The sequence below is a fragment of the Eschrichtius robustus genome, chromosome 3 (assembly GCF_028021215.1).
Source record: "Eschrichtius robustus isolate mEscRob2 chromosome 3, mEscRob2.pri, whole genome shotgun sequence".
In the NCBI taxonomy this organism is placed as follows: Eukaryota; Metazoa; Chordata; class Mammalia; order Artiodactyla; family Eschrichtiidae; genus Eschrichtius; species Eschrichtius robustus.
In genome coordinates this window covers 155,578,590-155,605,747 of record NC_090826.1, presented here as the reverse complement: position 1 = coordinate 155,605,747, position 27,158 = coordinate 155,578,590, and the positions used below count along the sequence as shown (strand labels likewise).

General features: G+C 47.8%; 1 protein-coding gene and 2 non-coding genes across 3 annotated transcripts in view; 2 read left to right on the top strand and 1 right to left on the bottom strand.

Annotated features, from left to right (window-relative positions):
• TRNAK-UUU (transfer RNA lysine (anticodon UUU)) lies at positions 1 to 73 on the top strand. Its single transcript has one exon. It is a non-coding gene; the product is annotated as a tRNA-Lys (tRNA).
• A 288-nt stretch (positions 74 to 361) lies between these two features.
• On the bottom strand, positions 362 to 434 carry TRNAK-UUU (transfer RNA lysine (anticodon UUU)). Its single transcript has one exon. It is a non-coding gene; the product is annotated as a tRNA-Lys (tRNA).
• A 6,052-nt stretch (positions 435 to 6,486) lies between these two features.
• The window catches only part of PIK3C2B (phosphatidylinositol-4-phosphate 3-kinase catalytic subunit type 2 beta), a 58,231-nt gene continuing 37,559 nt past the window's right edge, over positions 6,487 to 27,158 (top strand). The window contains exons 1-2 of the mRNA XM_068538467.1: positions 6,487 to 6,528; positions 25,428 to 26,448. Of these exons, the coding sequence (XP_068394568.1) occupies positions 25,516 to 26,448 (933 nt within the window). The 5' untranslated portion in view covers positions 6,487 to 6,528; positions 25,428 to 25,515. The remainder of the gene's footprint in view (positions 6,529 to 25,427; positions 26,449 to 27,158) is intronic.

Below are 27,158 nucleotides of genomic sequence, written 5' to 3'. Positions count from 1 at the left end.
GCCCGGATAGCTCAGTCGGTAGAGCATCAGACTTTTAATCTGAGGGTCCAGGGTTCAAGTCCCTGTTCGGGCGCTCAAAATCACAGATCTTTTCGTTTTTTTTTTTTTTTTTCTCAAGTACTAGAAACCTGAAGGAAAAAAAATTCCTTCCCGCTGGAAAACTACCATGCAAAACCTCCATACTCGCCCAGAAATTGAGTGATTTGGGTAGTCGCTTCTTTTTCTTCTCTGAGAATGTTTATTTAGTATACTCTGAAATCAATGAAAAATGAAATTGATTCGATTTAAGGTAGAAGTACGCTGTGGCATTGAGATTTTCGTATATGTAGTAAGCTAAGAAAGGGACAAGAAAACAAGGAAACGCCCGAACAGGGACTTGAACCCTGGACCCTCAGATTAAAAGTCTGATGCTCTACCGACTGAGCTATCCGGGCACCTCCTTGTTTCCCTGTTTGATAGTATTCTAATAAATTGCTTCTCACATAGATTAAATTTAGGTTTTAATTAGTATTAAAGTGTTTTTTTCAGCAAGATGAAGAAAAACATTCACTTTTCTATATTTTTCTCCATTTACTTAATACATGTTTTCTTCAAGTTCTTTCATAGTTCGTGTTTCTTAAATTTCCAATATTTACTAAGCTCTCTAAAACCAAGCGGTACTAAATGACAGAGATGGGCGACCAAGATGAACATTAAAAATTCAGACAGCTACAACCTTTTTTTATTACAATTCTTCTGTCTGCCATATATTACTTCCCTGTTAGGACTTCTTAATTTTAGTTATAGTCTACTGAACCAGATTACAGTATTTTTCCCATATTGTTAATGAACAATATATTTCCCTTCACTAGATGATGTAGCTGTTAAATAAGCATTCCTTAGCACAAAAGAAGGAAAGATACATTTGATTCATGAATAGAGGAGCTAATATAGGAAAACAGAAGTGACTGGAAAGGTGGGTCTGAATTTAGATTGAGAGAAAGAGAGTTTAGACCTTTAATTTAGATTTTGATTCAATTTTTGCCTTTCTCCCTCTTCCCGGCAAGTTGCAGTTTTCAAGTCAGATTCACAAGGTGAATCCTTCTAAAGCAGTATAAGTGTGTACCAGTGGAAGCAACATGGAGTATTAAGAATAAAAATCTCCAGATCAGCCTAGTTTTTCCTAAAATCAACTTCATCAACCCTGACGCATAGGGTGTGGAACACAGGATTATGAAATTTCAAGACTGATAAGGGAATTCATTTTTGTTTCTGGGAACTTGAGGCTTCTGAACACAATGAACAAAATTGCCCAGCCTCAGTTGTAGGAGTTTGTTTCCTACAATTGTCTGATTCTTTTAGAACAAAGACTAACAAACTGTGTGATCCTAAACAGGCCTGGGTTTCCACATCTATAAAATGAGGGAAATTGATTAGATGACCTGTAAGATACCTTCTAAATCTAAAATTTTACTACTCTGTTACTTTTCCCACTGTCAATAAGATTAGAAGGAATAGACTCAAAATGCAACAGGAAAGAACAATTTAATTGAACAAACATTTATTGATCATCTATTATGGCTTAGGTTCTGTGCTGGCTCCAGAGTCAGAGATATACAGGACACGGATCCTGTTCACAGTCTAAGAAAGAAGGCAGACATTTAAGCAATTAACTTTAACAAAGTAATAAATGCAGTAACAAGAATTCAAGTACAGGAAGTGGCAGGAGATGAGAATGGACAGAAAGGCAGTAGGTATAAAATGAGGACAGGGGTCCCTAAGTTTTCAGGATCGGAGTTGAGTTTCAACAAGTAACTGTCAGAGGTATGCAGAGGAAACTGTAATGAGCCAGGCAGACATTTATCTATTCAGACATTTCTTGAGCACTCATGTGTTAGATACAGAAAAACTTTTTGCTCCGTTTGTTTGAATGAGATGTGGAAATGTATTATACCTAACTTTTTTTTAAGAAAGGGAAATGGTGTCTGTCCAGTGTCCTAAAGGGGCAGAAATAAAGTTTTTTTTTTTTCCTGCCCAATGGCTTTGTTACATCATATTCCCTTTCCTCCAGGATAATAAACCAGTTGTTTAAATACACTGAGATTAACTCATGAATTGCTTATTGAGTACCTATTTCCACAGCAGTGAGCTAGGCACAGTGGGAAGGAAAACAATAAGTCTGGAAGGAAAGTGAGGAATGAAAATTGTGTTTAGGGAATGGTGAATAAATTAATCTGGCTGGAATGGAGGGAGGTAGAGAGGAAGAGAGGGGTTAGAGACAGCTGACGGGGTTTATTTCAGGCGAAGGAGAATAATTTTATCATATAGACAACGGCAAAGTTTGAAAGTCTAATTGAAATTTGACTTGTTAACATTGTAAAGTCACACCTGAGGTAGCATGAACTGAATCTGCTTTTGCTATGTTGCGTTACAAAACGCCACCAAGTAGTGCTATCTTGTTCCTTTTTAAAAGCATGAAATCTTCCTGGAGTGCTTCATCAAGCTTCTCATTCACATTGACTATTGAACTTATTTCTCCCACCAGAGGGCAGTCTAAACTCACAGATTCTATATTTGCGGAACCCCACCCCCCCCACCCCGCCCCCCCGCAAGCTAAATTTCTCCCACTAATTTTTAAAGCGACGCTCTTTGTCCTCCTACTCATCAGACTCATCGGTCTTTGGAAATCGCCATCACCTCTGTATCAGAGCTGGGAAAGGGAGGAAGAAAGGGGTCCCCAAAACAATGCCTAATGTAACTGCCTACTCAGAGACCCAGTAGTTCACCATCACTGTATACAGTCTTTGAAGTTTGAGACCATTACAAGGTACTGGGAAGATGCGTGGTACAGAGAAGTTGTTCTGAAAAGTCTCCTTTTGTGTTTTTGGCCTAATAACTCCAAACTGAGAGCAGCCTGGGTTTCTGGTGGGCTCTCCAAGCTCTCTCCCACTACCCTCCTCTCTGAGAACACAGCAAGGCTAGCAACTCAAGAATCTCGCACAGCACCAGAGCCCAGACACTGACTTCCTTGTCATTCCACAGGGCATTTTCAGCCCTGCCCTCCTGGATGTCTCTGCTGCACTTGTGTCCCCATCCCTCTTTCCTGACACTTTCTCCTATCCTCCTTTCTGACACTCTGGGGTCTCATTTCTTCCTGCTATCAACCTGGCTATTTCTTCTCAATGATCTCTTTTGCAGGCCTCTTCCTTCCTGTATATGCCCACCTGGATGATCTCATATATGCCCATAACTTTGTTGATCATCTATGAACTGAAGAGTCCAAAATTGATATCACTTGTCCACACCTCTACTTTCAATTTAGTTTCATAAATCCAAAGTCAGCTAGACATCTCCACCTAAACATTCCAGAGACACTGCAAATCCAACATGTCCAAAATTAAAGTCATGGTTGCTCCCCCAACACCTGGGACCTGTCTTACTACAGTCCCTCACGTAGTAAATGGCACCACCTACCACCAATTCCTAAGGCATCAAGTGGGGAGTAATTCTACATTCCTCCCCATCTCTGATGATCCCTACATTCAATACATTATCAAATATTATTGATTTTGACTTCCTGACTCTCTCTTGTATCTGCCCTTTCCTTTTCACACCCCCTGCCCCAGCTTTGAGATTCTCTGATCTTGCACTCTGAATGTAGACATGGCCTCCTTGTCGAGCTCCAAGCCAGTACGCCTAACCTAGCAGGATGCCAATGGCATACTCCAATTTGACGAAACAATTTACAAAGGGCTGGCAGGGTATAGGACAACCACAAGGAACAGTGTGCAGTACCCAGGGACCAGCAGGAAAAGGAGTTTCCACTCCCTGGCTTGAAAGTCAAAGGAAGGGAGTGAGTGATTATGTAAATTAAGAGAGAAGAGGAAAAGGAAGAGGGAGGGAGAGGGGCTGAGAGGGAGGGGGAAGCACCTGGAGGGAAGCTGTGATCTTTGGTTGAGGGTGGCAGCCAGCCCACAGTGAACCCAAAGAGAAGGATCCTGAGGAAGAAATATCCAGACCTCTTTGACCTCCCTCCTCCCACTCTCCTGCGGTGGCTCCCCACTGGCCCACCCCTTCTAGGAAGCCAGAAGGCCAAGAGTGGATCTACAGGGGCAAAGGGAAGAAAGACATGCAGTGTCTTCCAAGTCCTCCTGTGTAATATGCACGTCACTGATCACATCACTCCCAGTCTACACCCTGGGTTCTCTGTCACCTACAGGACAAACCTAAACTTTTTGATATGCCCTGGTTGCTCTTATAACACAAAATTTTCTCCCTACCAAAATGCTTTATAAAGCCTTTAATATGATCCCCCAGTGACCCAGGCAGGCCTGTTTCCTGTTAGCTCTTCCCTGAAGACTCTTCACTCCAGCAAATTTGGAGCATTGGTGGCCCTGTGCTACTCTGTTCTCTCAGGCTTCTGAGCTTAGCCTGATGACAGGCACACAGTAAGCTGTCACAAATATTTGTGTTGTGATCAAGCAGTGAATGAGTGAGTGAATGAATGCATGTTTTTATCCCCTGTGGCTCTTGAGGATCATGAATAGCATCATGTAGACATCATGATACATGCAGAGCATGCTGCCTGCGGTCATCAAAATGGTCCATTACATTCTCTCCTTTGATCTTCACAACAGCCCTGAGTGGTAAGCGAAGCTGATGGAACTATTGATGCTCAGAGGGCGAACTGGACTACCCAAGGTCCCGGCACAGTGGGTAGAAAAGAAACACAAGCCTCTGTCACATCTCCTTTCATGAGCTTCTCCTCCCATTGTCTCATTCAAGGTTGCCTGCAATTAAGGGTCCTTTACATTTGCCCAGATTTCACCTTATATGAGAACAGAACAATATCCCAAGAGATCCTTCTGAATCATGAACTCACTTTTTTATATTGCTTTCTTCCCCTACGTAGGGCTTCCTCTGGTTATTCAAATTCCCTTCCCAGCAAATATTTATCCTCCTTTGAGCTCTGGAGTCTCTTCCAATTCTATAAGTCTATGAATCTAAGACTTGTGTTGGGTTTGTTGAAGTCTCATATTAGTGAGGAAATTTTAAAAGGCCCCTGATATTTTTAAAAGGGCCTTTCCGACACCCTTAAAAAAAAAAACCCCACAAAACTCCAGTGAACCCAAAACAGGCTGGAAGAGTAGCTTTTAACAAATATTTAAAAGCTACTAGGGGCAGCTTTGCAGAGAAGCTGCAGAAGGGGCAGGTTTGCCGATGTTTCCCTGGGAACCCTGGCTGCAGAGTCCTGGGTATCTGATCAGAGGCTGGGAGTCTTGAGCCTTAGATACCTGAAGGGGACTGCAGGGGAGGGAGGCTGAGAACCAGGTGTTGATCATCGTCTGGCAAGAAAGAAAGAAGGAGGGCCCTGGGGGAGAACAAGATTCAAGTTTTGAGGAAAATGTACTTTGAGATCAGAGATCATAGTTACTATGCAAACCAAATGCAAATGAGGATCTGGCCAACTATTTGTTTCTTTGGGTGGAGCCCTTAGGAAAATTCTTCTAGAGACCACTGCTCAAACAAAGGTACTGAGTCAAAATTTTAAATATAACACACTATGAAAGATTTTTTTCCCCTGCGATAGTTGGGTTGGAGGACCTACTACCACCGCTCCCCCCTCAGGTTGTAGATTGCTATTTTCTGGGGCTCGGGTCAGACAACCCACTAGGGCGAGTAGAAAAACTAATGAGTCTGAATGTGCAAAGCGCCGAGACAGCTTCCCCCCACCGCCACCTCCACCCTCAAGGTAGGGGCTCCTTCCGGCATCTCTATCTTAATGATGGGGGGAAATTCCGCAAACCGATAACTGGACCTCAAAACTCTGTCATTTCCAGTAGAATGATTTGGCATTCATCTGACACAGAGCAAAGGGGTCCCAGCAGGGAAAAGTAACGACCATCTGCAAAAACCCTCACGCAAGTGGAAAGTGGAAATCTTGGCTCTTGGATTCCCGAAGCACAACTTGACGCCAGCGCTTTTCTCTTCCCCCACGCACTGGGAGGGGAGGGAGGGAAGGAGGGAGGGGAGGGAGGGAGGGAGAGGAGGAGAGGAGAGGAGAGGGGAGGGAGGTCAGGGTTCCAGGACCCGCCCCATCCTCCCGCTCGTGGCGCAGTGGGCGCCGCGGGCTGGAGCCGCGGCTGGCGGCTGCCTGTCCGGGCTGGGTCTGGCCGAGCCTCACGTCGCCGTGCAGTGCGCCAGGTCTCCGGGAGATGGCTTCTCCCCTCTCGCCCGCTACTCCCGCTATTGTCTCACCTGGGGTTGCCTGACTCTGCGGGCTCGCTCACGCTCTCGGCCTAGAGGACCCCCCCGCCCCCGCCCCCGCGCTGCGAGCTGGTCCTCGCGCCCTCTCCTGCCTCTTCGCTGCCCCGGGAACCCTGGGGTCGGCGCCCGCCGCGTGCAGCTCGGAGGGGCAGCGGCCCGGGAGGAGGCGGTGCGCGGCCGCCTCGCGTGGGTGCCGGAGCCGCCCGGAGCCGTGGAGCCAGCAGCCCTGGTCGCCGAGCACACGACACATCAGGTTTTGCAGGAAACTCGCAGTGAGCACAGGTAAGACGGGCACCCAGCCGGGAGCAGCGGCCCGGGGTCTGCAGATTTCCCGCAGAGTGGAGCGAGCGGAGGTCAGGGGCTCTCCCTCCAACATGGCAACAGCCGAGGGGCAACAATGGAACGAACCGAAGGTTCCCGGTGGCGGGACGCAGACGCGGTGAGAACGGAGCTCCAGTCCCGGCGCCGAGCAGGTTGCCAGCCCCCACTGCCTGCCCGCTCCAGAGGTTTCGGGGCGTCTCGGACCCCGGGCACACTCTTCCCCACCCCTTTTCTTCTAAACACACTTCCTGGCTCCCAGCTGCTGCAAGGCGACCTGAACCAGCCAGTGGTTTTGGTATTTGTTTGTTTGTTTAAGATGAGAAATAAAAAGCAAAACCTGCCCTGGAGTGAGGGTGTTGGTGGGGTGCTTTCTCTTAGAGTGGGTGGAAAGTCAGCATCTAGCCTGGGAAATATATACATTTTTTTAGCCAGATGGATAGTAGAATTAGCTTCTCCCTTATAAGGATACTGCAGCAAAAAGGAGAAAGCTTGGGAGAGGGAGAGGGGCCCTCAGGCCTGAGTTCCGGAGCCTTGGGGGAGGCGCTGCTCTCCTGGCCTGTACTTGTCTCTCATTTTCAGCTCCGACATGGGTGGCTTTGATGTTGGGGAGCAGTCGCAGCAGCAGGAAGCCCAAGGGAGGCTGCCAAGCTGGGGTGGGGTGGGGTGGGAAGCCCAGGGGCTTGGCAGGTTCCTGGTTTGTGGGAAGAGGTTACCAAATGTATGAGGTTAGTGCACACACCCTAGTTGGCTGAGGGGCGTGTGTGAAGAATCTGCCATTGCTCGTGCTCCTTCACGCCAACCTTCTTTCTGTCCGTCTCCAGCCCCTTGTGGGGTCTTTGTGGCTTCCCTGCCCCAGTCCCACCAGTTGGGCCTGGGGTGGAATCTCTATTGTCTCGGCTGCCCTGATGTTTTTTCTCAATTCTGTTGGAGAATTTTGTACCCTGTGCAGGCTGGACCCAGCATGGCCCAGATTCCTTAGCACACAACTACCCAGGATCCCAGAAGTGGGCCAACATGCCCCTCCTTCTCTCTCTAAACTACCTGACTGTCTGGGTTGTGGCCAAGCAGATGTAAGTCATTTGCACTGAATTCCAACACTGTATCTGTCGCTGAATGAAAACTTACTGTATTGCTGCACTAGGCCTTGGAAAGATATTGGAAGAGAAATGGTCCAGGGCGTGGCAAACCTGATCCCCAAATACTCCTCCCTCCCCACTTCTAGCTTTGGATCCCAGAACAGAGAGGTTATGATGCTTCAGAATTGAAGCTTCTTCAGAGCCTGGAGGTCCCATCTGGGGTTGTGTCCATGGAAAAATTAAGTCGAGGCACAGTTTATAGCTCTGCCTGGCTGCCAGCGTCTGAGGAGATGGTGGCTCTGAGCCGGAACCCTGGACTGAAGCTGTGGCTGCTTCTCCTTTGGCCTTTGGGTGAGCCAAGGTTTGATTTCCATGGCTCTGAATTTACTGCTGAGTGTGCATGGGTGTGTGTGTCTGAATCTGATCAAACTCTCAGCCCTGGCCAGAAGGGAGCTTGTCCATTTCCCTCTCCCTGGAAGCATTGGTGAGGGAGGCCCACGGGGTGTGCTGGGGTGAGGAAGGTTCAGTTTATCTGGGTCCTCAGGCTTTTCCCTGGGGTTCTCCTTTGGGATTGTCCTGGAATACCTGCGTCCTTGGCCATGATGTAGTGGTGCTCTAGCAGATACCCCACACCCTTGTGGACCTTTGGTCTCCTCTCTGTGGTTTCCCCACCCCACCTAGGCCTGGCCCTTTGCAGGCATCTCATGTGTATGGTCATTCAGCCTGGACAGCCCTGCTAGCCAGCAGGAATAAAAATGAGGGATCTCTGTTCCCTGTGGGGGTTTGTAACTGGCCATAAACTTCAGGCTCCTCATGCTCCCAGGATGTGAACTTGGACGTGATAATGCGGAGTAGTAGAGAAAATAGTGGGTGGGTTCAGTGTCAGGAGGCCTGGCTTCCTAGCTGTGTGAGCATGGACAACTTGTGAACGTAAGACTCAGTTTGCATATCTGTAAAATGGTGAAAAAAATACCCTTGGCTCATAGGATTGTTTTAAGGATGAAATACACTGCTTACCATGAACTGAATAAAATCATGTATGCAAAAGCACTCTGAAAACTGCAGAGTACTATACAAATGTAGGTTATTCATCCTGAGTTTAGTCTCAGTAATGAGGGAGGGAAAGTTGGTGGTGATGGGGGGAGGGGTGGGAGGAAAGGGATATGAAATAGAGAATGTTCCGGAACCTTTCTTTTCTGACTAAGGGAAGAGTAATGTGACAATGCCAAGGTAACTATTCTTTGGGTATTTCTCTTTAAAAGGTTGGTAGAATGGGAACTGGGAGAGAAGGGAAATCTGCTTAATGATATTTGTAGGAAATCAGGGGGAGACATACACCCCCAAAGGCTGGCTACTGTCTATAGACAGGGTAGTACTGAGTTGGCAAATAATATAATAGCTGACACTTACTGATGTCAGCCAGCTAGTAAATGACAGAGAAGAGATTCAAAGCAGGCAATCCCACTCCAGACCCTGTGCTCATAACCTGGGTGCCACTCTCAGGGAGCTTTTGGGTCTTGGGAGAACAAAAAGTGGAAGCAGAGTTACAGAATTCATTCATACTGGATTCCTTGATTTGAATGCTTGTGAAATGGCACCAGACTGGGACATACCTTAGATAACAAACTTCTCAAGGACAGAGTTCCTGGAGGACAAATTTCCTCCACCCTGCTCTAGTCCAGCATAGTACCTTCTTAATTCTTGCATTTCCTATGGTCACATATAGCTTTAGAATTGGAAAGTCATTTTCCTGCAAAGAAATGACTCTCCCAAGGTCACATGATTACTAACAATGCTGGAACTTGCCCCACAGATCACTTTACTACTAATGAAAGGACCTATCCTTTGGCACTTCAGAATGTACCTATCAGTGGCCTATCAGTTGACCCTATCATTGTTGGGAAATTCTCTTCTCTCATGGTGATGGAATTCACTGTCCTCAAATCTCCACTTTGTTAGAGATTAAGGACACTGGACACCCGTGTTGGGGCAGAGGCTCTTGAGGTATGGAGAAGGAAGAGGAGAGGGACTCCCAATAGCCCTAAGGCAGAATACAAGGGCACAGATCCCTGTGACAAGGGATCTTTAGCAATTCATCCTTCCTCTTCTTGAGAACTTCCCGTAGTAGGTGTAGTCTTACCTAGCAGAGGCTTCATAGTGTTTCAGAGAGAAGCCAAAAATCATTTGCCTCTTTGGAAACTCTTTTCCTTCCTCCTTAACTTTCACACCTGCCACTCTTCTTTCTCGAAAACATTGTTCAACTCCCTTCCTCCTGGACCTTTCTCTCTTAACCCTAGCCATCCCTAGTCACTGCGAGACTAATCTCCTGGGCAGTGGTTTCTTTTCTCCTTGGTAGTTCTTCCCACCATGCTTTGTGCTTCCTTCTAAGTCTCTGCCCCGTGGATCCTGTCTTACGGGCTAGCTTCTCTTTCTGTATCCTCCCCACAGTGGAGGTGGATGCCAGGCATGAGAGCTGTTCACACATGTTCCCCAGGCCCACCAGGAATAAGCTTGCATGGAGGCAACCTCTCCTGCCAAGTTTTTTCTCTCTTTCTATCTTAGTCTACTTGGTACCCTTGACAGCAAACCAGAAGGCACAGAGTGAGGGGAAAAGAAGAGAGAGCCAAGGAGATTCCATTTTGAGGAAATAGTACAGTTTGCCTTGCTAGGGCAAAGAAATAGATACGAGCTCTTCCCGTCTCAGGTTCAAATTAACCTAGAACCCAGATAGGAATAATGATGGAGCCCTGCCACTGTTGAGACATCTCTGAGAGCCCCACTTTTCTGAAAGCAGAGTGTCTGTCACATTCCTGACTTGCCATGCTGTTGTGTCTTCCAAAGGGTAAAAGAAGTTAAAGTACTAGGAGCACTATTACAGCGCATTTAATTCTGACCCAAGATGGAGAGATTTTTTGCAAATTGGATATTATGGGAACCTAGGAGAAGGCAACTCTATTTTCCCCAAAATATTATAACCAGGATGTCAGATTTTCACTTTAGAATTCAAGAAGGCAGATTTCTTCCTTCCTTCCTTCCTCCGTCCCTCCCTCTCTCTCTCTTTTTTTCTTTCTTTCTTTCTTTCTTTCTTTTTTCTTTCTTTCTTTCTTTCTTTTCTTTCTTTCTTCCTCCCTCCCTCCCTTCCTTCCTTCCTTCCTTCCTTCCTTCCTTCCTTCCTTCCTTCCTTTCTTTCTTTCTACTAAGAGAAAAGATGGATACAGTTCCCTGACAAGAGACTTTGAAAGATAGAGTGGTTCCAAACGGTTGGCAATTCTCTGAAGTACAATTTTGATTATGCTGTTGTATATGGTCCCAACAAGGAAGGCAAAAAGGAGCCACTTGAGGAAAAGTTCAACTACCAAGAAAGGCAAGAGCATGCGATAAAGAAGAATAGCCACCAGCACTGAGTGTCTGTCTACCCGTAGCTTTTCAAATTTTATCTTAATTCCACACCGCCCCCCCAATCCTTGGAGGAAATGGATGATAATGGAATTGTCTCATCCCCATTTGCAGATGGGAGAACTGAGGTTAAGCTTAGGTTTACATTCAAACCAAGATTAAGAAACATGGCTAAGGTTGTACAACTAATGAAAGAAGAGCCAAAGTTTGAGTGTAGGTCAGGATACTTCTAGAACCCGTGTTCCTTCTGTGCTACACTGGAGGGACCTGTGAGGAAAAAGTGTCAACGAGGCCCAAGTTCTGCATGAGATGGGACTTCCCCAAGAGCCAGGTGACAGCAGCACGTGTTCTTCTGAAAGTCGTCTGTGGAAGAAATGATCACAAGAGTAATGAAAGTCTGTCAGATAATGTTTAAAAAGATCTCATTCGTTCATTCAACAGATGTTTTTTGAGTGCTTACTTATGACTTTAGGTGCTTTCAGTGACTAGGACACACAGCCTTCCAGAACATATTGCTGGGTTGGGAACGTAGACAAGTGAGTAGGCTGGGTGTAGGGGGTGGGGTAGTATGGGATGCTTTGAGAACTCGTAAGCGGGGCATTTAGGGTGGTCAGACTTCCTGGAAGAAACGAAATGTTAGCTGAGATCTGAACAATGAGTAGGCGTTGGGGTGGGATGGAGGGTGAAGCGAGTGGTAAAAGAGGTGGAGGGAAAGTAGTTTAATTTGGCCAGAGGCATTGAAGGAGTTTGCATCTTACCTTTTATTCATCCATCCATCACCCATTATGCATTGAATGTACATGATGAACCTGACGCTCTCCTCAGTGCACAGCAGTGAAGAGGACAGACAAAACGAACTACCTGGAACAGTGCCTGATACATGGCAAGGGCTCAGTAAATGGTGGTGGTCACAATTATTTTATCATCTTCCAACAGCAGGTTTGTGCTAAACCCTAGGGATACAAGCTTGAGTTCAGTATGGCCCCTGACCTTGAGGTAACCACATTGTACTCCAAAAAATGCAAGTGAACGGATGAGTTTCTTTACGTAGTGTGCTAATTCTATAAGCTCAGTATGAGTCACTAGTCCTGTGGCTGCCCCAAGAGTTGGTGTAATCTTGGGCAGCATTTCATAAAAGTATAGAAGCTAGGACTAGAGTGCTTAATATTTTGGGGGTCTCTAAATTCTGAGAATCTAACAAATGCTATGGAGTATCGACCTGGGAAAACCAATGACAATTTTGCCTTCCTCATTCAGCTTCAGAATCTCTGATGCTACAATGGGGAAGTGATAACTCTTCTCTGGGTTGGTCAGACCACCCTCAGAACACAGTGTTTAACAGCTCTGTGCCATGTGTAAAACATTGTATTGAGCATCGTGAGGAAGACAAAGATAAATAGGAGGTGATTTTTTTCTTCAGATTGATGGGCTTATATCTATACAGTGCTTTGTAACTATAAAGCACCTACATGGATAGGTTGTTTTCATTCTCATCACCAGTGGGGTAATACAAAACAATATAAATGCAGTGGGATGCATTAAAATTTTTACAGATGTCCGAAAGAGAGCAAAGTCACTTTCAGTCTTAGGAGATGAAAGAAGGCTCTAACGTAAGAGCAGGTATTTGTAGAGGGCACTAGCATGAGTGAAGTTTTGTGGGAAAACATGGGGCCCTGGAGAATGGTTAATAACCATCAGCGTTTTGGGGGGCATGCAGGGGACTGGGCTGGGACTCAGTGTGGGGGGTCTTGAGTACCTGATAAGGAAGGGGAGAGACAAAGTATTTCATTGGAAGAATGACACGATCAGAGTTGTGCTGCAGGATTCCCTGGCACCGGAGTGCAGATACCTCAAGGAGTCGGCAGGGGAGACAGAGAGGCTAGCTAGGACGCTATTCTAATGGTCAGGTAAGAGAAAGGAATAATAATTTTTTGGTGCTTAAGATGTGCTTTCTATAGGTTATTTCACTTAATGAAAGTAATCAGAATCTTGGAAAGGAATGGACCAATTTGAGAGAGGTTAGAACAGAAAGGCTGAGGGACTTTCTTCCCTGGAGGATTTTGGGAACGGACAAGATTGGTTGTGGTTCAGTCTGGAAAGAGCACTTGAGTGGGAGTCTGAGACCTGCTTCCCGTTCCACTTCTGCCACTGACTACCTGTGTGACTTCAGGCAAGTCATTTTTCCCCTGCGGTCCTTGGTTCTCTTATCTGCAAAGCTGTGGGTCTGGTTTTTAGGGTTTGTTTGCTTGCTTGCTTATTTATTTATTAGCTTGTTTTTTTCAGTGGCTTGAGACAGTGACACAGTGTGTTGGTGTTTGGGGAGAGCTTGGGGGTGTACCAGAATAGTCACCAATATCAGCTTGAACATTTGATAAAATGCAGTATGCCTGGGTCTCCATGGCAGGATGGGAAAAGGACCTCAAACAATTTTGGCCTCAAACAAGATTCAGTTTAACTTTTATTTATTTATTCTAATTTTAAATGTTATTTATTTTATTATTTGCTTATTGAAGTGTGGATGATTTACAACAATTTGACTCAGTGTCTTTTACTACTTGTGTGACCTTGGGCAAATTACTCATTCCTTTTCTGTTTTCATAAAATAAGGATAATAATATGCACAGTTAAGGATTGTTATGAGGATTAAACAAGACAATACCTGGCACAAAATGCTGGGGTGAGTGGGGGAGGTCTGTTTCCTTCCTTCTCTTTCTGTGATGCTCCTATTCACTTAGCCTCCCTCTCTGTCCCCCCCACCCCCAACCTACCTTCTCTTTCTTTTCACCAAAACAAAGTGGGATACCCTGACTCCAGGCACGACAGTGGACATATCCGTGTAGTACTAATTTGACAGACTTTGTGATGGAGTTTACATACATTGCAATGGTATTTCAGCAAGGTAGCTAAGGATGGTTAGTTCCATTATGCCTGCACATTCAGTCCCCCCATCTCAGTATCCCTTTCCCTGTGGTTTGGGGATTCTGGACACTGAGGCCATCTCAAAAAGGATCTCATTTCTCAGTTCCCTCTTAGGGCCCTGCATCCTGAGTGGGGTTTCTCCTTTGACCTTGGTAAGAGAGAATCCGTGGTCTCCCCCAGGGTTCAGTGTCCTTGGCTGACCCGGAGCAGGACATCCTTCCGGCCTGCTACCAGGAAGAGTGGAGTGGAACTTCATGGCTACTGGGTGAGGCCAGGCTAACAGCAGCCAAGGCCGAGTATTGGGGGGGAGGGTCAGTGACTTAAAGGGACAAGCTGCCTGGTGGGCAGCGCTTGGGGGGACTTGTGTCCTGGAGAGGGGCAAGGGATTCCTGGGGCTCAGGAACTGGGACCAGGGGAGGCCATGGACAGGCAAGGCCTATGCCAGAGATCCACCTCCCCTACCTTTTAATGGATCATTTCTCCCAGTGCCACTAGAAATTTCCTTTTCCACTTCCAGATTCCTTTAGGTTGAGCACCCCTCTCCTCAGACTCTGCTTTTTAAATGCAAACGTCCCTGGGAGGGACTAACACTTTGGCCTCTAACACCCCTGTGTAAATTAGTATCAGATGTTTGGTGGTGTTTTGTTTTTGTGTGTGTGTGTTTTTTTCTGGTCTGAAAGAAGGGGGCTACTTGAGAGCTGACACCCCTTTCTTTTCCCACTCTGGTTTGTGAGGACCCCAGGGCTTCTCCACTCTGCCTTGACCTAGGAAATAACACCTGTCCCTGAGGCTGTCCAGAAGCCAGGTGACCTTTGGGCAAAGGCCCTCCTGGGCTCTTGTGTCTGGAGTCTCCTTCCCTGGCATTTCCCTCCCCGGTGCTCTCCTCACTGGCCCAGCCTGTCCCCGCATGCTGGAATGTGGACAGGGAAGGCCCAGAGCTGCCCCTGGAGCTTAGAGGTCCTGTTTTCCTTTTTCTTCTTGTTCAACTTTCCGTCTACTCAGAGGCAAAAAATATACAAATCAATTTTCACTGCAAAGTAAAGGAGCTGTTACAGTGGAGGATTACTGGACTGAATGTCAATATTATGTCATAGTATGAGTGTGTTTCGTGTGTGTTAACTGCAATCATTGTTGCTTTTGTTGTGATCATCCATTTACAATGCTTGGTGTCAGTTTATTTGTCTTTTGTAAAAATAAAATACAGTGTGTGTGTGTGAGTTGTGGGGAAAAAATTTATTAGATTTATAGATAGAATAAGATTTGTAGTCTGAACTTAAAAGCTGAAAGAAAAAAAATACTTCATTGCTTCAAAAAAAAAAAAACAAACAACTTTCCGTCTACTTTTCTCAGGCTTCTTTGCCAGTGGCACTAAGGCTGTCACCTCGTGGTGTCTAGGCCAGCTTCTTCTCCTACCCTTAGGGAGCTAATGAGGGAATGAGTCGGAGGGTGCGGGAAAGTGTGCAGTTTGTGTGATTACTGTGGCTTTGGGTCCCTGGGAGTGACTGCAGTCTATCAGGGATTTTCTTGATTTGGGGAGTTAGCACTAATTGCAGATATTCTCTATTATTAGACTGCATGTCAAGATTGCTGGTTTAGGGACTGTGGTGGCAGAGGGACAGTGGGCAGGGCTTGTGGACAGTGGCGCAGAGCCTCCCTACCAGGAGGGCGGGAAGGAGCTTGCCCTGGGCACGGTGTGGCTGCTGGTCTTTGCTCCTCCGAGGTTCCCACGGCTGACTGGCTCAGTCTTTTTCTGCTCGACTGCCTTTTACCCTCTTCCGAGCCAAGCAGGTGGCTGTCAGCTGCCCACACAGCCTGTCCTTGCCCCCTGGCACAGGCAGTGCCACTACACTGGGGCTGCTGGCCCCACCTTCTCTACCCTGTAGAATTGTTCTGGGGACCAAGTCCCTCAGTCCTTCTCGTCCCAGGCTCTGGCACATCAGTGCCAAGTGTGTACTCGTGGGATGGAGTGCAAGGCTGGGGCCAGGGTTGTTTCTGAGGACCAGCACCAAGTAGCCTCCCCACATTGGTTCTGTGGGCCCTTCCCAACTCTGCCGTGACTCCGCCGTGAGACCCAGGGCAAAGTCGCTGACCGTTTGTGGGCCTCATTCTACTAGATGGTAGGACCCTGTCATGGAGAAGAGAGATTACCTTTTAGATGTCTAAGAAAGGTGCTACCAGAAAATAACCAAAGAATTGTTATAATTGAATGAATTGGAGACACTCCCTAAAGATCAGAGTGTTGATCCCCAGCAAAGATGTCATTCTTTCGGAGGATGGTCTCACTGGCATTCTTCGGTAGACTCTGGTTAGTCTGATGCCTCTGTAGTTACCCTGAGATACACCCCCATCCCCTTGCCATGGGGTTGGGCTGTAATTTGAAGTGCTGCTCAGGGCTGCCTCCTTCCTCCTTGCAGACTCTGATGGGTTAGCCCCCCCTAGCTTGTGAGGACCCGGGGAGTCTGGACCTGAGCCGTGAGGTGGAGGACATTGCCTCTCATCTCTCCCCTCTGGTGAGTCCTCCAGGCAGAGCAGAACCTTGCTGGCATTTTGGGTCCTCGCTTTGGTGCCCCGGCTGGACGGGAGCAGCTGTGACCTGCTTTCTGGATCCTGCTTAATGGGCTGGCCTCCTCTAGCGAGTTTTCCCAGCCCGTGAAGGAATCCTGGAGAACTGGATTCCAAAGGGCATGAGCTGGGGAAGCTGGACTGGAGATTCAGCTAGAGGTGACAGAGGCGACAGTCTGAGCCTTGCAGGAGCCCTTGGTTTGCAGCAAGCAAGTGGCACCGAGAAGGGCTGCTGTGTCCCCATGCCCTCCTCCACCCACTTTCTTACATCCTCCTCACAGAGGGGCTTCCTTTATGCTTCAGGAGCCTACAGGACCTTCAGAGAGGCTAAGGTTTCCTAGATGTTGCTGTTTGGAAATGTCAGGTTGTTTTTCTCATGTGGGTGGGCTGGTGTGAACTTTGTCCGTAAAGAAGTTTCCTCAGGAGTCCTCTCAACTGGAGGCCAAGATTATTAAGGGAAGGTCATCCTGGGAGCTCCTCTTTTCCTCCACCATCCAGTCCACCTCCTTTCTCTGGAGGGTCGAGGAAACTGGAAGAGTAATTCTTAACCACCGTGCTCCTTGGAGGAAACCCGGCCGATCTGAACTAGAAGGCCTGGGTCTTGGGGCTGCGGTGGCTGAGGGCAGGGGGTGGAAAAAGCAGGAAGTGTGGACCGGACAGAAGGGAGATGTGGCTGTTCTGGCTCCCGGGATGGTTCCTGGCCAAGACCTTTCTTTCCCTTTTGCCAAACGTTCCATTCAGCTGATTGCCAGCTCCTGGTCCCGGTCCCTGCCATCTTAATCGCCAGCTCTAGGAAGGAAAGTTTTGAGAGGAGCCACGAGCTGCCTCACCTCTTCCATCACTGACTCTCTTTGTACCCAGATCCCAAATCTACAGGGTGTGTGCTAGGAGCTGTGATCTCCAGGGATTCCTTGTATATGTGTGTGTGTGTGTGTGTGTGTGTGTGTGTGTGTGTGTGTGAACAGAACAGCTGCACAAATGGTTTCTGACCCGGGGACTGGGGACTCAGGACTCTGAATGCAAACCCGACTGATGTAACTGTGTCACACAGCCTCCTGTCCCTCTGCTCTCTTAGGACCCAGAGAGCCCTTTATTAACTCTTGTGTCCACTTTGGCTTCAATTGGTGGAGAGTCCAGGGTAGGCCCAGGAAAGAGAGAAATGGAAAGTAAGTTCCAGTAGCAAAACTGAACCACATGGGGCTGCTTTAATTTGGCTGAGAGGAGGCTAGAGAGGGGCTGTATGGGTGGGAAGAAAATGAAAGCAGTTATATTCAGTTTCCTCACATTTGGAATTAAGTGAGAACCACACAGAGAGAACATAGTTAAACAAGAGAAAGACTTTGTTGGTGCGTGTGACTCAGTGATGGGCCTGACATCAAAGAAGCTTGTAGAGCTGTATAAAACCTGTAGGTTTTCAATACGGAAGCAGGGATCAGCTGCACATCTGTTTGAGGCAGGGAGCTGACCTACTTGACTTATTGTTATACCTTCCTGCTGGAGGAGTCGTATTCCTGGCACAGGGCATGCTGACTTCCCTGTTGGAGCTGGGGCTGTGGGAGGGGAGAGGTGGAGCTGGGCAGCAGAGTGTGGAGTGAGGGGTGGGGGACGGGTACCTGGCTGCAAAACCAGTGGGATTTGGGGTCTGGGTAAGTGTGGGTGCTGGGGGTAGATAGGGGCAGGGTCCTCTCAGAAGAGAAAGCTCTGGGAGCCAAAGGGATTAAGTCCTTAACCCCTTGAACCATTCTGTCCTGAGAGGAGGCACTGAAGGTCTCTTCCTAGGGCAGTCCTAGAACTGAGTCATTTTTCCCTTAGTAAAAACTACTAACAGGCTGGGGGCTTGAGACCCTCCATATTTTTCACCACCTTTCTCGATAGCTCTCCATTTCCCCTGCTCAGTGAAGATGGGTCAAGATGTGCAAGGTTCCCTGCTTTGTGCCCGAAAGGGGAGATTGAATTATTTATGATACATCTGTCACCTTTGTTAGACCGTAAGCTTCCTGGAATTGTGCCATGGTCATCTGAATACTTCTGGGTCTAGCATGGTACCTGGCACGTAGCTGGTACTCAATGCCCATTAGAATCCAGCTCTGTGGCTCAGGATTTGGGGAGATGACCGAGACCCATTAGCCTGTCCCAAGCAGGGCAGTTCTCATACGGTGCCCTCCAGCAAGACAACAGGAAGGCCTCTCCACCCACAGCTGGTGTCATCGCTGGACCCTGGGGCCCCTCCCTCTCCGGCACAGGCACGGAACAGAACCAGCTCACTTGAGGGAGTGCCCTCTCCTTTCTCTCCATGCTCTGACTCTGAGCCATTGTGTGGCTCTGCCCTGACCCCCTTCCTCCCCGCCTGACCTCCAGCCATCTGTTGGCAGCTGTGTGGGCTGAGTTTGGTGCCGCCTACACCCTGGCACCGACCTGCTTGGCCATAAGCATGCCCTCTTCCTTTACCAGCTGACTGCCTGGTGCTCTTTGGGGTTCCTTTCCCCAGTTCCGTCCTGTCTTCCTGGTAGTTCTGAAACCCTAGTCTTTCTTTGGTGTCAAACTTTACCGCGCATCTGAATTGCCTGAGGGGCTTGGAAATGTTCAGAGTCCAGGGACTCACCCCACTGAATCAAACCCTCCAGGAGAGGGGCCAGGAATTTGTATGTTTGAAGAACTTCCCAGATGATAATTACAAACATTCAAATGTGGACCCTATATTGGATAATATTATTGTTAAATAATAACAATTACAATTTAACGTACTGTCAACGTTAAATTTAGCTGGTATGCTAACTGGCATTGTGTTTACATCGGAGAATGTCCTAGTTCTGTAGAGATTCAGGCTGAAGTATTTAGAAGTGAAGTGTTTGCATCTTAACATTTGAAAATGTTAAGCAGAGAAAGAGAAAGTGTGCTCAAATGTGGGGAAATGTTAACAACTAGTGCATGCAGGTGGTGAAAGGAATCTGGCTGAAAATGGTCTTTCAGATGGTTTCCATCTACTTTCTGAGAGATGGATACTAGAAGAGAACACAGCTAGGGCCACCAAGGTGCACAACTCCAGCAGGCACCATTCTCTTTGTTGTGGTAGAGGGTGTCATTCATGTAGAGTACAGTGTGTGGGTGCTCCGTGGAGTTGTGCCACAGAGCGGTACTGGCCCCAGTCTTCTCTTCCTGGATGAGCTGCAGAGTAGCAAAGACCCAGGCCCTCGCCCACCCCAACTCTTTCCTGGGACCTATATGGATATTTGCTTTTTTACAGAATCCCTAGTAGCCCTTGAGGACTCAGGGAATAGAGAATTTGTCAACCCAGCAGAGCCTGGCAGGGAGGGAACTGAATTGGGGAAGAGAATGGGGGAGGCAAGAAACATGAGACTCTGATTCCTAAAATACTTTGTGTATCCCCACCCCTCCTGGAAGATGAAATTCTGAAATTCGGGGCTGAGTTCTTAGCGGAAGCCAGCTCCCTTTAGCTGCAGGTGGTTGGGGTTGATTGCTCCTGCCTTCCCTCTTTCCCTCTCTGGATTTCCCCTGTGCCTGGCTGCTGCCCTGAACCTTCACCCCACCTTAGGGGTGGCTCTCCCGGTCCTGGTGTCCTGGTCCTGCGGGGGATGCTGCTTGTCCTGCCTCCTCACCATGGATCCCTCAGCATCAGAGCGAGCAGAGCACTGCACTTTTTGGAAGACACAGCTGCCGGTGTAGCCCCGGGTGCAAGATGGGCTGGGCCCCCTCTGCACAGCTGACAGACAGTCTGGTGGTGTCCTGGCCGGGAGCCAGGGGGCCGGTGGTTAGAGAGAGGTGGCTTAGCTTTCCGTGTTTGAATTCCAGTCTAGGAAGAGCCTTAGGAGCTGGGCCTGCTGGATCTCCCTCGGGTCTTTTTTTTTTTCCCCTCAGCCGCGCCGTGTGGCTTGTGGGATCTTAGTTCCTAGATCAGGGATTGAACCTGGGCCCTCAGCAGTGAAAGCGGGGAGTCGTAACCACTGGACCACCAGGGAATTCCCCCTCAGGCCTTTCTTCTCTTTCCTCCCAGGGCTAACTTTGGCGTCCTCTGAGAAATGTGACTGAAGGGAATCAATAGGTCAGAATCAAAGAACCCCAGGGCTGGAAGGCACTTTCTGTGGTGGTCTTGTCTATCTACCCACCTGCATTTACAGATGCCAAACCTGGTCCTGTTAGTTGAAACCCAGTCCTACCTTTGAAGGATCCCCAGGGAAGGACACCACCTGCATCCTGATCACACATCTCTATGTCTGAAAATTCTTACCACTAGAAAGCTCTACCCTTATATGCCAGTTGAAGTACATTTTTCTCAGTGGAAATGAGGTGATTTTGGAACTTGAGGATCTCAGTGGGAGATGACAGATTCATACACATTTAACTTTGAATAAAATATTTCAAGATGATATTTGAGGTATATACAGGTTGCTATTGGGAGCATGAACGTGGGGCACATTGTTGAATCTGGAGGTTCAGAGAAGGCTTCTTGAAGAACTTGATGTCAGAGCAAAGTCTGAGCAGTTAGAATCACATAGGCAAAGAGCGTTGGCAGTTGGGAAGGGCGTGCCCTGGAGCCGGAAGATACTGCACGAAATCACAGAGGTATCAAATACGTGGTTCTGAATGGTTGGAGATGAGAGGGAGATGGGGGCTGGTGATAAAGGCCTTGTAAAGGAATCAAATAGAGAGCCTTTGAAGGGGTTTAAGCAGAGAGTGAGATGATCAGATTTACACTTTAGAAAGAGCCCTCTGACTGCTCTGGGGAGCAAGCTTTAAAGAAGGAAAGATTAGGAGGAGGAAGGACTGTTTGAAGGCTATTATAATAGCCCAAGTGGGAGAAAATACGGGTTTAATTAGGGCAGCAGCAGTTAGCATAGAAGGAAGGACTAGATTTGGGAAGTATTAAGAGGAAAAGTTGGCAGCCTTGGTGATTGGATATGGGGTGAAAAGGAAGGAGGAATCCAGGATGACTGTCGGGTTCCTAGCTTGGGTGACTGGATGGTGCCATTCACCCAGATGGGGAACCAGCAAGGAGGAGAAGGTTGTAGGAAGGAAATAAGAAGGTGATAGTTCAGTTTTGAACATCTGGGGTTTGAGATATGGGTGGGCATATCAACTTGACGGGGGAGAGACACATTTGGAATCATCAACACGCACGTGATGTGAGTGGGAGAACAGATGAGACTGCCCAGTGGGGTTGTCACATTAACAGAGGCTGAGAATGGAGTCCTGAGCCAACACCAATATTTCAGTGGTGGACAAAGGAAGAGGAGGACAATGACAGAGGTGGAGAACACGAAAAAGTAGCGTCATGGAAGCCAGGGGGTGGAGGATGTAAGGAAGAAGGGAGTGGTCTGAGAGCCAAGTGCAGCAGCAATGTCTGGGCAGATAGAAATGCCTGTGGAACCGGGTGGCCTGGGCATTGTTGTTGGGGCATTTTAGTGGAATGTTGGGGGCAGAAGTCAGATTACAGTGAGTTGAAGAGTAAATAAGGGATAATTGAGAAACATCATGTGTCTTCTGTGAAGCTGGACTGGGAAGGGAAGGAAGGACAGGGAGGGTATGAGCTGAAGGACAGAACGGCAAGAGAGGGTGCTTAGGGTGTAGGGTTCTGGTTTTTGTTCCTTCTTTTTCTTTTTAAGGCTAGAAGAAGCTTGATCGTGTTTATGTGCTGAAGAGAGAGACCCAGTTAAGGAGAAGAGGTGAAAGTACAGGAGGGGGAAGGGAAGTTGGTGGAGCATGGTCCTGGAGGAGATCCAGTGGGTGGGGCAAGCGCCCTGGAGGCTTCTGCCACAGTGGGAGGCTGGGACCTGCTTTCCCTGAGACCAAAAGGAAGAAGGGGAGGCCAGGGATTTCCCTGGTGGCGCAGTGGTTAAGAATCCACCCGCCAATATAGGGGACACGGGTTCGAGCCCTGGTCCGGGAAGATCCCACATGCCGCGGAGCAACTAAGCCCACGTGCCACAACTACTGAGCCTGCGGCTCTAGAGCCCGCGAGCCACAACTACTGAGCCCATGCGTCACAGCTACTGAAGCCCGCGTGCCTAGAGCCCGTGCTCCACAACAAGAGAAGCCACTGCAATGAGAAGCCCGCACACTGCAACGAAGAGTAGCCCCTGCTCGCCGCAACTAGAGAAAGCGCGCGCGGCAACGAAGACCCAACGCAGCCAAAAAATAAATAAAATAAATTAAAAAAAAAAAAAAAAGAAGAAGGGAGGCCAAATGCAAGTGTGGATAAGTTAGTAGGGAAGAGAGGCAGGAAGGCGAGAGAGATTATTTCCAGTGGCCTCTGTTTTTCTCTTCACAGTGGTGCCTGGCTAAGGCCAGTGTTACTACTCTGCTTGTTCCAGCTTGGGGCTGAAAATACAGTCGTTCTCTGGATTAAAAGGCTTAATCTCAGTTCACCTTTGAGCATTTATCTTGTGTGTCCCATCAAAAGTACTAGGCCCTCCTTTTCCTGGGCCCAGTTTCCCAGCTCTGGGCAGCCAAGTTCTGGGTATCTTCATCTGCGCATCCAATTCCTTTGAATTTTAAATAGCAAGACTCCCTCTTACCCTCTGTGGATAAAAAATAATCTATAAGGAGCTGTTGAAGCATGGAGAAACTCAACAGGCAGAGAAATCAGCAGAGAGCCGCTTTGTTATGCCCTGAAGCTGGGCTTGGGCTATTCCATTTTGGGGAAAATACTTCCTAAGACTCACTGAGCCAGCGTGTGCCTGATGGATGCACCAGGATCCTGGAAGGGCCCCTCAGGTTAAGGGATACTCTTGTCCTAACTTGTTTGGGGTCTGATGGAACTTACCACCCACGAATCTATCTGAACTTTTTTCCTATTGATGCTTTCAATTTTCTAATCATGAGGAAGGACGTGCTTCATATGTTTGTTACCTGCTGGGTAACAGTACAATAAAATGAAGGCTTTTTGATAATTTTATGAAATCATGAACTTCGCAGCTGCTGGTGAGAAGGGTCAGAAACCACTTACTAAACACACACCTGCCCCAACCTAATCTGAAACACATACACACACAGGTCCATGGTTCTCAGCTTCAGCTACAGGCTAGAACCTCCTGGGGAGTTTTAAAAAATACCACTGCCCTACTGCAGACCAATTAAATCAGAATCTCTTGAGAGTACCTGGGCTTCAGTACTTTTAAAAAATTCCTGTTTCTAATGTGCAGCCAGGGTTGAGAACCACTGGGCCAGCTAGCCTTTTCGTTGCAACTGTGCCTTCAGTGCCTTTTCACGTCACGGCTTCTAAAGGAAAAGGGTACCAACACTGGAGTGAATGAAGGGGCTGCTCGTGGCCAGAGGCAGCTGGCTGGCAGGTGTTATCTGCCTGTCTGGCTTCCTAAGGGCTGAGGGAACTCAGTATTTCGGCACACCTGTACTCCATCAGGTGCCCGGGTCTCACCTGTTGGCAAGCTTTGTTTTATTGCTCATATTGGTGCATTTTGGGAGGATCTTAGTGCAGTCTGAGTAGCTGTTTCATAGGGCTTTGTTGTACTTTTCATTTATAGCTTTATTGAGGTATAGTTGACATACAATAAATTGTACATATTTAAAGTGTGCAACTTGATAAATTTTGACATATGTGTATACCCGTGAAACCACAATCAAGACAGTGAACATTTTCCTCGTCCCCAAAGTGTCCTTGTGCTCCTTTGTAACCCTCTTCCCACCCCTTCCCAGAGAGCCACTGATCTGTTTCTGTCACTGTAGATTAGTTTTCATTTTCCAGAATTTTATATAAATGGAATCCTACACACTCATACTCTTTTGTCTGACTTCTTTTCCTCAACATAGTTACTTTGAGATTCATCCATGTTATTGCATGTATCAATAATTAATTCCTTTTTGTGGCCGAGTAGTATTCAGTTGTTTGGACGTATCACATTTTTTTAATCCATTCACCTGCTGATGGACATTAGGTTGTCTCCAGCTTTTTCATGTTACAGATAAGACTGCTGTGGATATTCATGTACAAGTCTTTGTGTGGACATATACTTTCATTTTTCTTGGGTAAGTAATTAGGAGTGGGATAGTTGAGTCATATGGTAGGTGGATGCTTACCTTTTCAAGAAGCTGCCTATTTTCCAAAGTGGTTGTACCATTTAACATTCCCCACCAGCAGTGTGTGAGAGCTGTCCTCTTTATTTATTTTATTAAAAAAAATTTTTTTATTGAAATATAGTTGATTTACAATGTTGTGTTAATTTCTGCTGTACAGCAAAGTGACTCAGTTATACATATATATATTCCTTTTCATATTCTTTTCCCTTATGGTTTATCACAGGATACTGATGATAGTTCCCTGTGCTATAACAGTAGGACCTTGTTGTTTATTCATCCTATATATAATAGTTTGCATCTGCTAATCCCAAACTCCCAAACCTCCCCCGACCCGCGCCCCCCTTGGCAACCACAAGTCTGTTTTCTATGTCTGTGAGTCTGTTTCTGTTTAACAGATGTGTTCCTTTGTGTCATATTTTAGATTCCACATATAAGTGATATCATATGGTATTTGTCTTTCTCTGTCTGACTTACTTCGCTTAGTATGATAATCTCTAGGTCCATCCACGTTGGAGAGCTGTCCTCTTTAAATTGACTGAAGAGCCCTTGTCTCCATCTTTTCCTCTTAGCTGATACAAGGTGCCTCCTTCTTTCTTCGGGGTACCTGTGAGCGAGATGAGGATGGGATTTAGGGACCAGAAATGGAAACATGTATAGGTGCATTGAAGCGTGGATGAATGTAATAGGTAAATAAAGTTGTCTTGGTATCTCTTTTTTCCTCCATCTTTCTGTTTCTTTCCATCTGTTGTAGGCACTCAAGAAACAGGCAGTGGCCCAGATTATGTCACCCAATCAGATTATTGACACGTCTCTTTTTGTGGCTGAATGATTGATATTTTTCCTCCTCACTTGCAGGTACCCAGACACCATGCCACAACCCTGCAGAACTGACATTGCCAGGAAGTAGAAGACTTCCTTGTTTCCTCTGTCCCCCATCCTCACCATGTCTTCGACTCAGGGCAGTGGGGAACACTGGAAGTCACTGGAGTCTGTGGGCATCAGCCGCAAAGAGCTGGCCATGGCCGAAGCCCTGCAGATGGAGTATGATGCTCTGTCCCGGCTTCGGCACGACAAGGAGGAAAGCAGAGCCAGGCAGAACACAGACCCCTCTCTCATCAGCTGGGATGAGCCCGTCCTAGACTTCTACAGCAAGCCAGCGGGAAGGCGGAAGGACCTCAAGCTCTTACGTGGTCTTTCTGGCTCTGACCCTACCCTCAATTACAACTCGCTCTCCCCACAGGAAGGGCTGCCCAACCACTCTACCTCCCAGGGCTCCCAGCCTGGCCCAGATCCCTGGCCCAAAGGCTCCCTGGCCGGAGACTATCTCTACATTTTTGATGGTTCAGATGGGGGGCTCTCTTTGTCCTCAGGACCGGGGGACACAGATGACTCTTTTAAGAAACTGTCCCCACCTCCTCTGCCTCCCCGAGTCTCTATCTGGGACACTCCTCCCCTGCCTCCCAGAAAGGGGTCCCCCTCATCCTCCAAGATCTCCCAGCCCAATGACATCAACACTTTTTCTTTGGTCGAACAACCTCCAGGCAAACTGCTGGGGCATCGGCTCCTAGGAGAGGAAGAGGAGCTGGGAAGTGGGGGTCCAGGGCGCCTACTGGGGTCCATGGACTATGACGGTATCAATGATGCCATTACACGGCTCAACTTGAAGTCAACCTATGATGCAGAGATGCTGCGGGATGCCACGAGGGGCTGGAAGGAGGGCCGGGGACTCCTGAACTTTGGCAAGGACACTCCTGGAAAACCTGTGGCCCGGAGCAAGACCATGCCCCCTCAGGTGCCCCCCCGCACCTACACCTCCCGCTATGCCAACCGGAAAAATGGGGCACCTGGCAAGAACCTCCGGATTTCTGCAGCTCCGGTGAGGACCTTATTGTGTTTCTTCTGTCCCCTTTCCCCTTGTCATTCAGAAACAGAGTCCCTCTTTCTTCTTTGCTGTCCAAATCACAATCTGCTCCACACTCACCCCTTCAGTCCTCTCCTGCCTTCTGCTTCTGACATTGGTCCCCCGGGCCGTGGTGGGGGAGGGAAGAGGGACACTGGTAGAGAAGGCTCCTTTTCAGGGCCAGTTTTGTGTATCTTGGCCAAATGGTCCTTCTGGGGGCAGGCGTTTTGGAATGCCCGCTTCGTGATATAAGGACAGAACTGGGGTGAGGGGATACACTGTTGACTGCATGGCTGAATGGCCTTGTGCACTGGGGTGAGTTCCTTCTGCTTTCTGACTTTCTGCTCTGCCAAAAATGCTGCGTGGTGATGAGGTTCAGTCATGATACTAACCGATGTTTAGTGCTCACTAAGTCCCAGACCCTGGTCCAGACCCCTCAGCAACCCTGCCTGATGATCCGCAGTGGCGTAGCCCTGTTCTGTCTCATCCCAGAGCTCCATTGTTCTCGCTGGCTCGCTCACTCGCTCTCTCTGCGTTACTCCCTCTGTCTCTCTCTCCCTCCCTTTGTCTCTCCCCCTCTGTCTCTCTCCTCCCTGTCCTCCGTGTGTGTGTGTGCGCGCGCGCGCACATCTCTCTCTCATTGTGATAAAATATACATACCATAAAATTTACTATCTTAACCAATT